We start from the raw sequence: 16,730 nt of genomic DNA, 5'->3' as shown, positions 1-16,730 counted from the left end.
CTTCCCATTGTTCTGTTGTTAGGCTCCTGGGAGGGGGGAGGGGTGATATCTCTCCAACTTGCAGTACAGCAGTAAAGAGTGACTGAAGTTTATCAGAGAACAAATCACATGACTGGGGACAGCTGGGAAACTGACAATATGTCTAGTCCCATGTCAGATTTCAAAATTAAATAATAAAAAAAACCTGTTTGCTCTTTTGAGAAATGGATTTCAGTGCAGAATTCTGCTGGAGCAGCACTGTTATCTGATACATTTTGAAAAAAATTTTTTTCCCATGACAGTATCCCTTAAATGAATATGACCTCAAACTCCAATAAGCATTGACATGTGTAATGATGATAGCATGGTCATGCAGGCAACACTAGAGAAACCAAATAAATAAACTCTCCTCAGAACCTGAATCAGATGAATACACATATATTTTTATTAAAAAAGAATCTGTTTCTGTTAAAATATAGGTTTTGATATAATTTCTGAATACTACTTCCGGTACTTTCATGAATATTGGTTGCTTGGGGTATATTGAATATTGTATATTGCTTAGTGTATGTGGAATCACAGAAAGTTGGTTCCCCGATATGGAATTTTTATGTATTCTGTTCCCTAAACTTTCTACCTGTAATAAAGTCCTGGGTACATGAAAAGTCTATATGTTAATATTAAAGGGCAATTCAGACCCACTTTTTCATAAAAGGGTAAGGAGTGTTCATCACCATGAAAAAAAGTGAATTTTATCAAAGTTCATTTAAAAACCAAAGTGTATACATTCATAACATTCACATGTCTACAGAAAATGTCATAAATTATCTCTTGAACTATACCATATAGTAAGATTCTCACGGTGGGTCTCCCTGAAGTTTTCATTAAGGTTTCTCACCATCTGCTGATATACTGTATTTCAGGGTAGATTTATATTAAATTAACCCCTAGGAAACCAGGAATCTATTTAAAGAAAATCTATCTATTTATGATATACAGGTATGATATACTGTTATCCTGAATGCTTATTCCCTGGGGCTTTGCTTATAATGGATCTGTCCGTAATTTGCATCTTCATACCTTAAGACTAATAGAAAATCAAGTAAAAATTAAATAAAACCTGTAGGCTGTTTTTTCTTTCAATAAGGATTAATTACTGTACTGTATATCTTAGTTTGGATCAAGTACAATGTACTGTTTTATTACTACAGAGAAAAAAGAAATAATTTTGGATAAATTATTTGGATAAAATGAAGTCTATGGGAGATGGCCTTTCCATAAGTCAGAACTTTATGGATAACGGGTTACCCGGATAACGTTTCCCAAACCTGTATTGAGAAATCATTTGGAATAACCTGTAAATGGATTAAAGATGGGTTTTGCATTGTTACACTCCAAATGAACTGAATTTGAATGTAGGAGTGGAGCTTTCTTTCTCTTTTTCCCTTTCTCTCTTTTTCTTTCTTTCTGGTTTTGAGCTGTTCTTATTTACTACACACTGCATTATATAAAGCTGCCACTAGATGTAGGACATGAGCTCAGCCTTACAAGCTTAACTTTTATGTGCCATAATATGAAAATAAATCTCTTTCTTTACGTAAATACAGTATCAACAAATGTGCCCTTTTTCTTCTCTGTTGTTTTCAAAGGTTCTCATTTATGAAGTATGGGGCACTTAATAAATAATTCTGCATGTTACACTGTAATCTAAAGAATGACATTGAAGTAATGAAACTTACTTGTGCCCAGCTGCCTTCTTCTGACTCTTTCTGTAACATCAGCAGGAACCCATTAATGCAATGAATGTAAACAGAGGAAATAACCATAAAAATGTGGAAATGTACAGTACATTATATCATTTTTTAAACTTTCTGTTTCATATTTAAATCATTTTGTAAAGTAAGCACTAAAGTACTAATAGTTAAAGGAGAAGGAAAGCTCCAAGACAGTTTATTGCCAACAGATTAGCCACAATAGTGCAAGATAGAACACTATATTTATTCTGCAGAATGCTTTACCTTACCTGAGTAAACAGCTCTATACACTGTCTATGTTTGTTTAGGATAGACGCTGCCATATAAGCTTGGTGTGACATCACTTCCTGCCCGAGTCTCTCCCTGCTCACTTACACCGCTGAGCTCAGATTACAGCAGGGATGGGAGGAGGGAGGGGTAGAGGAGCAAACTGAGCATGCTCAAGCCCTGCCCTGGAGGTTTAAACTGAAAACAGGAAGTCTGATATAGAAGCCCACGTGTACACAATAAAAGGAAAGAAATGCTGTATTTCTTTTGACAGAGGACTCAGAGCAGCATTACTTTGATGGTTTACTGGTGTATTTATATAGACCTTTCTGATAATGCTTACTTAGTTTTAGCCTTTCCTTCTCCTTTAAAAAAAAAAAAATTGGGAACAGCTAAAGCTGTTTTACCAGATACAGCAGGGCCAGACATTGCCTTTTGGGAATCAAAACAGAACTGTCATCTATTTTAAGTACACTCATGTACAGTGTCATTGTAAATGATTTATAGTGAGACAATAATTGAACTATTATCATTACAGATGGACCTAGACCTAGACATAAAATAAAGCACTAACCGTTTTGGTGGGAGCAGCAAGAGTCTCAATTTCCTCATGGGTCAACCAGACATTACCTGACGGCTAGCGAGAAGGCCCACAGAAGAACGGGTGAAATCCACATTGGGAATGCAGCATTAAGGAAGAAATGCAGCACCACTGTAAGTTAATAGCGCAATAGCATCACTATCAGCAGACATACCTCACTACTGAGTCCCGTAGCTCTACAAATTTGTGGCTCATGTAATAAAAATGACACAACAGGATTTTCTAGAAAGAATTCCCCCTAAGATTCTAAAGAAGAGAGATTACTTTAAATTTTGGCTTGGTGGTATTATTGTAATCAATAATCAATAGGGTGTTCTGGTGTGAATGAATACAATGTATTTAAAGTGGACCTGTCGCCCAGACATAAAAATCTGTATAATAAAAGTCCTTTTTAAATTATATATGTAATACAATTTCTTTTTTTTATTAAACGATTCATAGCTGTTGTAAACTCATTTAAAAATACCAGTTGTCAATCAAATATTGCCTACCCCACCTCTATGCCTAGGCATAGAGGTGGGGCAAGCAATTACATTCACTTTCCATTCAGCACTTCCTAGATGTCACCGCTCTCCCTACATTCCCCCAGCTCTCTTAACGATTTAATTGTGTAACCAGTGCATGGGGATGGACATTGGGTCCCTGTCCCCTGGTGCACAAACAAGATTCTGAGATGATACAAGGCTTGCCTTAATAACAGTGTCCACAAAATGACTATTTCCTGGTTGCTATAATTATGAGTTCCCAGACTGATGGAAACAATATTGAAATAATTTATATAGTGTAATTAAAGTTAATTTTGCTTGGCTAACATGATAAAATAGGATTTGGAATCATTTTGTTTGGGTGAAGGGTCCCCTTTAATGCTTCCAACATCAATCATGTACAGAGCAAAACAAGATTCTCACTAGAGGATTGCCTTGCATCCACTGGGACATTAAGCCTGGAGAGCCTGGGGCAACATTCATTGTATTAAGAATTTATCCCTGATATTGCAGAATTGTATTTCCAAGGAGTCTTTAGCTTTCATAGCATGCTTTGAATTGTAGAATAGCAATATCTTAGTAAGAAATGGTTAATTAACAGACTTTACATTAACTTTTATTAGTAGTAATTGTATTCTTTTAGTGATGCACTGAATCCACTTTTTTGGATTCGGCCGAACCCCCGAAATCCTTCGTGAAAGATTCGGCCGAATACCGAACCTAATCCTAATTTGCATATGCAAATTAGGGGTGGGAAGGGGAAAACATTTTTTACTTTGTTTTGTGACAAAAAGTCATGCAATTTCCTTCCCGCCTCTAATTTGCATATGCACATTAGGATTCGGTTCGGCCGGGCAGAAGGATTCTGAATCCTGCTGAAAAAGGCCAAATCCTGGCTGAATTCCTGAACCGAATCCTGGATTCGGTGCATCCCTAATTCTTTTTGTAGTTTATATGTGTTGAGAGAAAAAGGCACAAATCATATAGGGGGTCTGTATGCTTGGATCAGTTCTATCCAAATTGATTTTATTAAAATAGTATAATAAAATAGTATAATAAAATACTATGCTTTAGAAGTGTATGCTTTAAATACATTTACTAGCATAGTAACAAAAAACTAAAATGAATAATTTATGTGATGGCAGAACATATTGCCCTACAAATGGATTCCTCAGAGACTTCAGTGATACATGATGAAAACGCGACTGTAGAACAGAAAAATGTGACTCACTGTTCTAGATGTTTGAGGTGCTGATGGGCTGGTGAGTGAAACCATCTCTTGGATTGCTAGTCGTAGCTTTAAACGATGCAGAGGATTGCTAATTCCAATCTCCCTTTGTATTTCCGTATCAGACAAGGCAGACATTATGGCACCACTCTTCACATTGGCACGACACGCAGCAACATACCAAGCTGGCATTCCCAACCAAAGCTTTTAGAAGCAAAGAAAGAAGTGACAATATTAGGTAGTGTACACATATAATAAAAAGTGAAATAAACTTGCTTCTTGTAATACTGGATCATTGTATATTTTTGGTAAGAAAGAGGTTATTTTAGAAATTCAAAAAGTGCTAAAAATGTCTTCATTGTGGATTTACAGGGTACTGCCCTATTATTACAAAGACAGACACCTAATAACAGATTCCATATTTCCCATATATATATATATATATATATATATATATAAACATACATATACATAAGCAAACACAATCCCATATTATATATAATCAAGTAAAACTGGGTCCCATTTAGTTGTGACAGAAATTTAAAACAATATTTATTTTTAATTGTACACATATTCACACAGATTTATAGAGATAAAGATCTAGATAAAACAGACTCTATAAATGGGGAAGTTAATGATCGTATATTTTCTTGTTCTGAATAAGTATTCCAATCAAAACCTATATTTAACAGAATTTTATACTTACTTCAAGCCATGCAACTACAGTTGGTCCATCCCACTGTGCAAATGGAAGTCCCTTTCTTCTGGCTTCTTCCAAAAGTTCATGTCTTTATATTACAAAAGAAAAAAACAAGCAAACAGATTAATTAAAAAAACATTGTAATGTCTCAAATAGAAAGCCAGCAAAGTTTTCATAAAGTATTTCATAATTCCATCTGGCTTGCTCCCAATCTCTCTCCCTTTAAACGATTTATTAAAAATAATCTCTTAAAATACACTTTTTTTTAATAAAAGAGATGTTTTCCCAGTTCTAACCAAGCTTCCCTACAGGTTACACTATCTGCTACTAATAGCAACTCCATTGAGCTCTTATGTTGGTGGTATACTAGCACTATGGCTGAACAGTTTTCTTCCCACTTTAACTACTAGCAATCAAAGGCAGGTCTCATTCATCCTAGAAAACTCCAATGCATAATTATCATTTTGGCATATATCCCTTCATTAGGATGAATGTTCATTAAACAAGCTGTACACTGTGATCACCAAACTGCAGAACACCTATCCAATAGTATCCATATGCTATAATTGTGGCAGTTTACTTCTATTGACCTTGTGACCTTAAAAGTGTCTACCAATCTTTTTTTTCCTACATGTGGTGACAGGAAACTAGACCAGTGTTAACTTAAAGAATGCATTCCATGCCAAATCCAACCTTGGCAAGTCAAATCACTCTGCCTCAATTGTCTGCCCTACTGGTTTGTTCCAGTGAAGCAATACCTGAGCCCCATAACTACTAACAATGGTGGTCACTGTTAAAAACTCCACTAATAACATCAGCAAACATGCAGGCACCCTTAGCTATTACATAAACTGGGGCTCTTTCACCTACTGTAGCTTTCCAAAAAAACAATAAAAACATACCCTAAGCAAAGCCATGGTGTAATAAAGAGGTGAAAGAGATGCTGAAAGATATACACAATGCCTACTATCCAGGGACTATAAACAGTACAGTATCTCAAGATAAGCAATAAAAATGTCTATCAGGAGGGCCAGGAGACAATAAAAAAAGCAAGTTGATAAAATAACCCTCCATCATCATCCAACTGGGCAAGTTGTTCAAACTGTTACAAACTATTAAGGATCCAAGTGCAATGTTACAAGTACTGTATGTGACACCATGTCAATGATGACTGTGTCACAAGACTAGCAACAGATCCAGATTAACCTGCACTTCAGGTCTCCATGGATGATGCCCCTAGGATGTTGAGACTGAAGAACCCATATAAAGAGTCCAGATGCTGTTTCATCACGAACCTTGCAATCATTAGCAGATCAACTTAATAATGTCTATACAGACATTTTTAACATGACTCTAAACCAAGGTATGGCCCCTCACTGATTTAAGTGTACAACAGTTACCTCTGTTCCCAAGACTCCTACATGAACTGTTGCTTTAATGTGTGTTAAAATTAAATCCTTTTAGAACATACTGTAGTTCTTAAACACGTCAACTCCATTACACAATCAAACCTTGATCCACTCTAGTTTGCATACAGACCAAACTGTTCTACTGAAAATACCATAGTCATGGCACTGCACTATGCTTACCAACACAGACTTCACTTCAGACATTTTGGTGGCAATTGTCATCAATATGGCAAACACAGTCACGTCATCTTGAATGCAGCAAAAATAAAAGAAATGATAATAGGTTTCAGATGACCACCTGGGCAGCATAGAGTTCTCTTCATAGAGGGGACAGAGATAGTACAAGTATACATAATTACATTTCTTGGCCTGGATAGATAAAAGACTACAACCTCCCAACCAAAAAAGTTGGGACACTGAGTAAAAAAAAGAGAATGGGATGGTTTGCAAATTATTTAAATCCTATATTATACTGCAAATAGTACAACGATAACATATCAAATTTCAAAAGTGAGAAATGTTATATATATATGTTATATATATATATTTTCATTTTCATCATGTATTCATAGTGTATATGGTGATCACCATTAACACATAATACTTTAAATTGTGTGTAATAATAATACTTTAAATACAAATGTGTAGACCTTCAGAATTCATATTGTTCAACTCAATAATGGAAGCTATTGGTACAACCCATTTTTAGTGATGGCCATGGATTTGCGGAATAATTCCAAACTTCGCCATGTGCAAATTCTTTCACAAAACTGCAGCGAAAAATCGCTGTGGGAAAATTCGCAGAGAAAAATGCACTTGGAGAAAAAAATCACCATAAGAAAAAATGCCCATTGACATTTATGCATTAGGACAAAAAAGTCGTCATAAGACTTTCACTGTTTCGCGTTTTTTTGCAGTTTTGCGATTTTTTTCTTCGAAACAGTACAGATTCGATCATCGCTACACATTTTTGTATACAGGATATACAGTATGGTGAAGATTTTCATTCATCCAGGTCATGGTACGTATATGTATAGTAATAAGTCAAATCAACTCTTGAAGATGTTTCTCTAGTCATCTAACTGGCTTTCTTAATTAATTATGAATAGAGAAATCCAGTTATAAGACTAGTAAAAGGTCTTTAAGAACAAAAATACAGCAAGTCCAGTTGATTTGGCTTATTACTATAGGTACACCTACATTTATTAAGTCTCTTGCCATTTCTAAGACCTTCTTAGTAATATAAGTTAGGAAGGTGCCATTTGCAATGATATCCCTGTACTGTAAGGAAAAGGGTTCCCAAAATCAGTTGGCCGTTTGGATATAAAAAAGATATTTCTTAATAGAGATGAACTAAATACTAGATAGGAGTACGGCTACATTAACTTAGAAAGGCGTATGGCATCCCCTTTTCCCGACAGTGGTATGTAATCTAATTAAGGATAAACTTGAAGAGAACTACAGGTACAGTAGGGGGCAGATTTACTAAGGTTCAAGTGAATTTTCTAAGTACAAAAAGTTCAAATTTTGAAGTAATTTTTTTAATACTTTGACCATCGAATAGGATACTACGACTTCAAATTTACTTCAACATCGATTCGAAGTAAAAATCGTTCGACTATTCGACCATTCGATAATCGAAGTACTGTCTCTTTAAAAAAAACTTTGACACAATACTTCGCCAACTTAAACCTGCTTTAGTGCTATGTTAGCCTATGGGGACCTTCCAGAGCAATTTTCTACGTTTTTTATTATCGAAGGAAAATCGTACGATCGTACAATAAAATCGTTTGAATCATACGATTCGAAGTACGATCGGAGTACGATCATACAATCGGAATATGATGGGAATACGATTGTACGATGAATAAAATCCTCCGACTTCAAATTCGAATGTCGGAGGATTCTATTCGATGGTCGGATTTCGAAGTATTTTCCACTTCGAAATTCGACCCTTGATAATTTGCCCCTAAGTGAATAATTTAACAAGATGACAAACTTGCCAAATAGGAGGCTTAGTACATCTACGTGCTGGAGATGCATCATGCATCACTGTGTATCAGCATCACAATCAATTAAACCACTAATAATCCTAAGCATTATCATATCATAGGAGCAATCAATAGTTACCATTCAAAGACAGTGGTGTAGAATGTACCTTGTGAATAAAACAAATGAAACATTGAATGTTAGCTATTATTTGATTAGCTGATACATTCCAAAATGATGTACCCAGCTTTTCTGTGAGACCACCACCTCAAACAGAGAATGATGGTTAGGGTCTGGGGTAAAGTTGATAATATATATTTAACAGGGTTGTTAAGTCATTGCATGTAATAGACAAACCTACTGATCTTTAAAACCAAAGGCAGCTCAGTAGCCTTTCCATGACCTTAAATACTGTTTTAATATAGCTGATACCTATGGCGCTTTGAAGTTATAATTTAGTAATAGCATTATAAACTAACGTCTTTCATGCACTGCCAGGGATTAAATGAGCTGTGGGAAAAATACACGTGCCAGTGGAATCCATTGAATGGAATATTTTCTAACAAACAGTTGCAAACGGAGACAAGGAAATGTTATATTTGTAATCCCCTTGAACTTTCAAATAATACAAATACCTGCTTGGAAATTATGGCACATTAAACTCTATAACAGTGCTTTATCCCCTATTGAGAATAAATACCTGTTTATCCCTAGTCATCGAATCAGTTTCTCATTTAACTTCCAAAAGTATGAATACAAGTAAAAAAAAAAATTATGATTTTAAACAGGAAAAATATAAGAGAATCAGAAAATTATGTGTGTGACACTATGGGGCAAATTTACTAAACGTCGAAAGTGGCTAACCCTGGCGAAAATTTGCCAGCGTGACGTCATTTTGCCACTTTGCCAATTTACAAACAGTGGCCCTGGTGAAAATTTGCCAGCGCATTAGATAGAGTAGCGCAGAGTAGCGCAACTTCGCAGCCTAACACCTGGCGAAGTTGCACTCTGGTGAGGGGGCGAAATTACGCAAATTTACTATGTTTTTTTTTGTTTATGAACGTTACCTCTTTCGCCAGAGTTGACTTCGCCAGGTTAGACCAGGCGAAGTGCAATAGAGTAGATAGGAGTTTGAAAAAAAAAGTTGAAAAGTCCCAAAAAAACACTGGCGTGTTTTACTTTTTATAGGGTGATAGGCTAAAAAAGATCGAAATTTTTTTTTAGTTTGTCCTTCCCCCCCCCTACATTTTATAACGTATGGCACCTTAACTATACTGTGGACACATGTGTAGGGCATTAGAACACCCCTACAAACTTTCATTAACTTTCCCTGGGATTGTGTAGTGTAATGCGCTGCAGCATACACGTCCATTCATTTTTAAATTTGGCGCCATATGCAAATTAGCCTTCGCTAGCGTAACTTCGAATGGCTAATCGTACTATTGCTTGCGCAACTTCCCCAGCGTTCGGTAACCTGTGCGCAACTTCGGATCTTCGTGAATTTGCGCAGCCTTGATGAATCTAAGCCTGGTAAAGTGCGGCGAAGTGCGGTGAAGGCAACGCTAGCAGATTTTCTGAGTTAAATTTCCCCCTATATGCACAGGCAATATACAGAACCCCTATCATTACTATCTTTTTCAGAGGCACAGCTAAATGTAAATTGCAGAACATATAAAACACCAAGCAGATTAGTGTTCAAATCAGTCTGCATAACAGAAAACAAACATTTATAAACCTCTAATTAAAAAAAGCATATGGTTCCATTTTTAGCCAGTAAGCTGTATGATAAAATACACCTGGTACTAATTTGAAAAGCCAGTGACTCTGTTGGTTGTCTTATGCTAGAAAATGCAGGATGGGCTCCTCCATAGGAGATACAATAGGACATCTACTTATTTCCACTTATGGACATGCACTTTATGCATGTAACACTATCCAAAAAAAAGCTGTTGAAAGTGTCTTCTGTACTGTATAGCTTGAATGATGCTTAGCAGCACAAAGTTAAAACAGAAAGCCAATTTAAGAGAATATATTAACTACCAGTCAAGGCCATTCCAACACTGTAATCATGTATGTGACCCTTGCTTCAAGCATCACTTGTTATGGTTTCCCAACATATTTTCCAGATTTTGTTCATCCATAAACACCATAAGGCTAATATGTGTATCATTTGTACTTATTATTTTATACTCCCAACAATTATATAAACTAACCTCTGCTCTCTCCTACACATATTCTGTATTACTATTACAAGTCTCCTTTTACATTATTTTCTCTTCTTATTACCCCTTACATTTTTTTAAGTGTAAAAAAGCATACAATACAAATATTTTTAATGTAGCCCATTTTGTTTTTCACTATGAAGACATTTTCATATAGTAAAGCTTTTAGACTAATGGAAATGACACAGGATAGAATTTGAGTTATTTATACGGTGTTAATCCTAGTGAATTGAGAAATCATTTTTTTGTAATTGCAAATATAGTACTGTTATATTTACTGACATAAATCATGGGGATAGTGAAGTTATTTTCAAATTTGAGTGTTTTGAGAATACTTTTTTCAAGCAGGCCAATTCCTTTCTTTCAGTTAAAGTAAGAAGTAAGTAAGCTGATCTAAGCTGAGGGACAAGGTGGATGTTTGGAATTGTATTTTGCAATAGGAAGAGGGCATCCAAATAATTATTTTTCTAGAATTCTAAGCCTAAATTTTCTTTGGGGCTCACTTTTGCACTCCAGTCCTCTGTTCAATTCAATTGCATTACTGCATGTTTTTTTTTTTTATGTAGACACTACTTATTACAGGTGACAGGGTAGAAGGTATTGTAATCCACTGACTCCTCCTAGCTAGCATTTGAAGAAAAGCAATATAAAACTAGATCAAATAATATTGATAGCCCATAAGTTTCTGGCAAAATGACAAAATGTAAACCAAAAGTTTGCGTCTGTCAAACTTTTGCCCTCTCTATTGCTTTTTCTTGGATCTTTACCCACCCACCCAAAAAAATGAAGAAGAAAAAATCCTAAGTACTTGGGATAGTTAAATGAATCGCACAGGACTCTATACACCACTGTATGCAGGAGACAACTCCAGAGAGTGTTGTAGTCTAGTCTCATTCCCTAACAAGAAGTGGTAGGGAGGAAAAAGCAGGATGAGGGTCACAGATGTGCTGTTTTATTTAGGGATAAATGATTTATGCCCCATAGAAATGAAGTTAGTTTGTTTACCTGTTAGGATCCCCTTTCTGATTAGTCAACAGAAGTCCTCAATCCTCTCTTCAATCCAAAAATAAAGAGGTAACTAAAAATAAAATATTAACATCTTGTACTGTGCCTGCATTTTAAGCAGGAAACTGACCTACTAGGGACTTATAAAGGTCTTTTGTGTTTATTTTTGACTCAAAGAGGATCCCCACTATTATTTAAACTTACTTGCAACTAATCAAAAGACCTTTACTAGTTTTGCAGTTGGGGGCAAAAAAAAAAAACGATGTTAAATAGACTAAAAAGAAGAGGAAACCTGTGAATGGATTTTTTATTTAATATTTTTAGTATTGACAATTTTAGGGCTGTTAGATATTTTTTAAATAACTTATTAGCCCCCTTTGAGAGTATTAAGGGATTTTGTTAACTAATGACCCACAAAGTTGTCGATTAGAAAGTGAATTGTTAGGACAAGGTGTGCTTTGTTTTAGGGTGCCAACACAAAATAAGAAGGTAAGTAATAGGCTTTTAGATGGGTCAATGGTATGACCCTCGTGTAGGAGTATGGGGTTCAAGGGCTTGCCCTTATGGTCAAGGAAGTGTCTAAAGGTTTCTTTCTCCTTTGCATGCTTGCAATTCAGTCTTGTTTTATTCAGGTTATTACCCAAGGTTAAATGCATTTTGGCAAACCTGCATTGCTCATTAAAAGTGAATAAGGAAATTGGAAAATGCAATTTAGAGGCCCTGCTTTCAGGTACCTTAGTATGTGTCAGTTTTCACACTTACTTCTTTTTCAGCCTTCTGTCTTTTTCTGCTTGAGTTCCAAGTTTTCCTAATCCCAATGAATCTTGTGCAACTGCATCTGCATCTATGAATGCACCTGTAACCAGAAAACAAATCTGTTAACTATCAAAAGAAAAGAATAAAATAACACGAAAAAGATCATTTTAGATCATTCCTTTGGAAAATACCTGCATATAATATCATACAGAACAGGGTGTGGCCCACATATGTTATTCTATTTGCTACTTGTAGAGCATGTTATTCAGAGTGAGATGGGTTATGTTATGGTTATGATGTTCTAAGAACAGCTAGTTCTAGCCCTAGTAAATTTGGCACCAGGCCTATGCAATTAAGTACCTTTTACCACAGTAACAAGCAATGCATTAAACTACTGCATGTATACGTAAATGGAATGAATCTGAATGAATCTGAATTTCACAACAATCTGGAATCATGAAACAACTAAGGTACAGGAAGGCACCACTTTCAGTGGTCCGCCAAGATTGGAAATTCACTGTTATGGGCAATTTTGCACAACTACAACCATAGAATTCAATTAAATGGTATCGTTCACATGCAGCTTTGCATTTTTCAAAGTACAGTTATGTTTAACAATTTTTTCATTTATCTCCCTGTGCATCTGGCTTGAACAAATATTAAAATAATACATGGCAGGGAGTAGATGTTGTATTGTTGGACAAATATGTCTAGTAATTATTTTACTTTACATATAATAAATGTGCAATGTACCGTTTGGTATCCTTAACTATTGTTGTATAAATATAATTTTTTCTTAAATTATAATTTAGTTCTTATGTACTGTGGGTATGAGTATCAGCCATGAAGACTATGACAGTATACATTTTTTTATGTATAAGAATTCAGAACATTTTACAAAAACTGTAAAGTATGCATTAGCTTGCCAGGAACAATGACCTTGACCTTGTAGACCAAATTCCTTACTGAACTGTCCGAATCGAGCCTTCTCTTTTTTACCAAACAACCGGCCAATGGATGACTTGATTCCTTTCTTCTTTGGAGCTTTGTGCAGAGAGTCTTGGCTACTGTTTGTGCTCCCAAGACCAAACACATCAGGTTCAAGAGAAGCAGTGAGACTTCTAGAAAGGACAGTTGTTATTATCATAGAGCAGTATTTATGTTGGATTAACAGGATTTATTTATTTTTTTGTAAACTTGACTTGAAACTCAACAGTTAATTTCCAGATAAATATTTTTTTTAAATGACCTTAATATCCAGTTTTTTGTTGTTGTTTCATTTTTGTGAAGTTGTACCTAAATAATCAGGTGGTCCAATACAAAAGTTTGCTTTGTAAAATTCTAAATTTGTTGAGAATTCCTTGAGTCAACCCTGATTATTGCTCCAAGTCTAGTATATCCATTTTTTGCCCCTTAGGTCTACGATCACATCACACTTGTTAAGGCCTGTTCAGATGGTCAGCTGTCAACATGATATAAAGGAAAATGGAAAATATGACTAGCCCAAAAAGCCTTCTCCTATACGTTGGCTAAAGGTCTATCTATTCACCGAAGAAAGGAAGTAGGCTTATTTTTGCATTATGGGTGCTTCAACCTATTGTACCAGCAGATATTGACTGTGGTCTGATTTGTGCCAGCCTGTTTTTCCTGGTCTTTAAATGGCATACTCCTTAAGCTAAAGGTCTGGGGCTTGAGCACTCAAACCCACAGTGTGAAGTGGTGAGTCTACTTATTTAATGTTAATCAAATGGTTTCTTTTTCTGGATTCAGGAAAGGAAGAATTCCCTGTCAGTATCTGCCCATCTACGTTTGGAATTTGGCTACTATAAAATCTGATGTGTTGCAAAAAATTATTTGTTTCCCCTTTTTTCCACTGTACACGGTCATGGAGGATTTAAGTGATACATCAGTAATGCATTGTCAGGCAACACAACTGCAAATTTATAAAGCATTAAAATGTATTCAGAGCACACCAGGTTAAATAACTGCCTGAGATCAGAAGGCAAATCTCAGAGTCTGCTACTACTCTGTAATCTATACAGTAGCTACTGAAAGGGTGCACTTAAAATGCAATAGAACTGTAATAATCCTGCCCATCAGGCATACTTTAAATAATGTGTGCATTCACTGGGCACGCCTCATATGACACAAGGGGCCAGCAGCAATTCAAATATTGGCAGCTATACATTATTTTGATGCAACTAATACAATAAATATTTGGTTGCTGTGGCAGACAGCAAATATATCTTGAATGAAAATACCAAATAGGTTTTAAAGATGATTAGATGACAACTATGGATTAGTAGCAGAGAAGTCTCTATTTATACCATGATTAATGGTGAAAAATTGCTCCAAAAAAACTGAATCATGACTAAATAAACTTTATGTAATCCCAACATCACATCAATCAGTATCTTCCTATGTTCGAAAGTATATAAAAATAAATACATTTAAAACATGGCAGAAGATATTCATGGTAGAGAAAAAAAGGCTTGGTAACCGTCGATTGATGTAATTAATAATTATGTACTTTTCCCAAACAAACATTATTCAATAAATTACAACATAAAAAGACAGTAGCTACATAGATACCCAACCCATGCAAGGTTTTCTATGCATTCCTACTCATATTCAGAGTTTGCTGTTGATAGCAAGTAATTATCCATACAATGGGTATAGTGCAGCAGAAATTGGTACACCGAGATATAATATCTCACCCTCTGGCATCATTATGATATGAAGATGGCAGGGTATGAGTCATCCTGAGAGAACGTGGAGTTGAAGGAGGGGATGTTTCACATTTTATTGTGGCTTTATCTTCATGTCCATCTTCTTCTACAACTGCAATCTAAAATAAACATTTAGATAAAACTGTCTTTAGAGTGTTTCAATAGAACCAAATACTGATTTGTTCATTTAATTTGCTGGGCAAACTTTTTAGCATTTGAGAGAAGAAAGACATATCTATTATACCTTTAGTCAACTAGTCTTATCACTTTAACTTACATTAAAAAATACATTTCCCCTCTGAGGCAAATTGGAGAGGCTTTACGTGGGTTTATTGCCTTCCTCTGGATTAACTAGCTGCTAGGCAGGTTATATGCAGACTGAAGGTTACTATGTTACATTGTTTGAATCATCGTATCCCCAGTTAAATGACAAAAATATTCCAATGTGTACACTGGTAAACAATTATGGTGCAGCACAGCAGCTTAAAGAAGGTCAACGACTGAAAATTTTATCTTGAATTTCTATGTTGAGCAAGGTTTCACATATGCAGATTTTTAATGAGAAACTTCAAAATGTACCTTTCTTCGATGCTTTCTCAAATCACTAGGCTGATAAAAATAGAAAGAAAATTTGAAAAAAAATTAATAACTTGTAGCAAATTGTATCCAAAATACTGTTTTATTATAAAGAACATACATTATACAAATGTACAAAAATTATGCAGGTTAACTGGAAAAGCTAATAACAAATAAATCAAATTAATCGGGTGCCCCTTAACTTACCTGTATGAGTTACTTACAGTATATGTGAGGGCATGTACAGGAGACCTATATAAATGCAAGAAGAATAGACAAACCTCTGGAAGAATCTGGATCTAGATTCTACCCCTGTTTCAACTTTTATGAAATATTTTTGTGTTCCACATGTAAAATCCCTTATCTTAATAGCTTCAAAGACATAGGGGGTTATTTATCAAAATCCAAATTTATCTCACAGTTTTCCTCCCAATTTATAATTACATTTTCCCAAAAAATTCTTCTGCAGGAAAAGTCTAGATAAGTTTGTAAATAATCAGAACCCGTGACTTTTTTTGGATTTGACACCCAAATATAATGACTTTTTTTGAAACCCAGCGGAAATCAGGATATCTCCGGGACATCTGCCATTCACTTCTACATGAATTTGGCAGGTCTGAGTTGGAGTACTTTATTATTCAGAATTTTAACACCATTGGGGTTTTAATAAATCACAAAAAATTCTCGTTTTAATTCTACATAAAATTGGTGGTTTCGCCATTTAAAAGTCCAACCAGAAAAAAGCAGACTTTGATAAATAACCCCCTATGCATGCATGTGGCTAAGTGCATAGCCTAACATTAGTTTTGCTTCAGCCTATTCTGCCAAAAGGTTAGCAAAAGCTTTTTTGTTTAGTCAGAAAGTATGATTTATTCATCAGTTCCTGAGAATCAAAGCTCAGGAAAGTCCCAAAGAAAACCACAGGTTGCCCCATCTTTGGTACATACAGTCTGCAGCTCTTTAGATGTGTTTGAATTATTAACCCTTTGCAACCCTTCTTTATCAAGAACTGAAAGCTTGGAAAACCTAA

General features: G+C 35.3%; 1 protein-coding gene across 6 annotated transcripts in view; it reads right to left on the bottom strand.

Moving 5' to 3' along the window:
- The window catches only part of LOC108713186 (liprin-alpha-2), a 197,713-nt gene that overhangs the window by 20,188 nt on the left and 160,795 nt on the right, over nucleotides 1-16,730 (bottom strand). For 2 of the 6 annotated variants that reach the window (XM_018256032.2, XM_041588645.1), the window contains 8 exons: nucleotides 15,704-15,733; nucleotides 15,113-15,243; nucleotides 13,335-13,516; nucleotides 12,402-12,495; nucleotides 5,021-5,102; nucleotides 4,318-4,518; nucleotides 2,575-2,637; nucleotides 1,719-1,748 (listed from right to left, as the gene is read on the bottom strand). In XM_018256032.2, coding sequence (XP_018111521.1) covers nucleotides 1,719-1,748; nucleotides 2,575-2,637; nucleotides 4,318-4,518; nucleotides 5,021-5,102; nucleotides 12,402-12,495; nucleotides 13,335-13,516; nucleotides 15,113-15,243; nucleotides 15,704-15,733 — 813 coding nt within the window. Of the gene's footprint in view, nucleotides 1-1,718; nucleotides 1,749-2,574; nucleotides 2,713-4,317; nucleotides 4,519-5,020; nucleotides 5,103-12,401; nucleotides 12,496-13,334; nucleotides 13,517-15,112; nucleotides 15,244-15,703; nucleotides 15,734-16,730 lie in introns of those variants that run through there. The other 4 variants (XM_041588644.1, XM_041588646.1, XM_041588643.1 and 1 more) reach the window with 3 other exon arrangements.

The sequence above is a fragment of the Xenopus laevis genome, chromosome 3S (assembly GCF_017654675.1).
Source record: "Xenopus laevis strain J_2021 chromosome 3S, Xenopus_laevis_v10.1, whole genome shotgun sequence".
Classification (NCBI taxonomy): domain Eukaryota; kingdom Metazoa; phylum Chordata; class Amphibia; order Anura; family Pipidae; genus Xenopus; species Xenopus laevis.
This window is presented reverse-complemented; position numbering and strand designations above follow the sequence as displayed.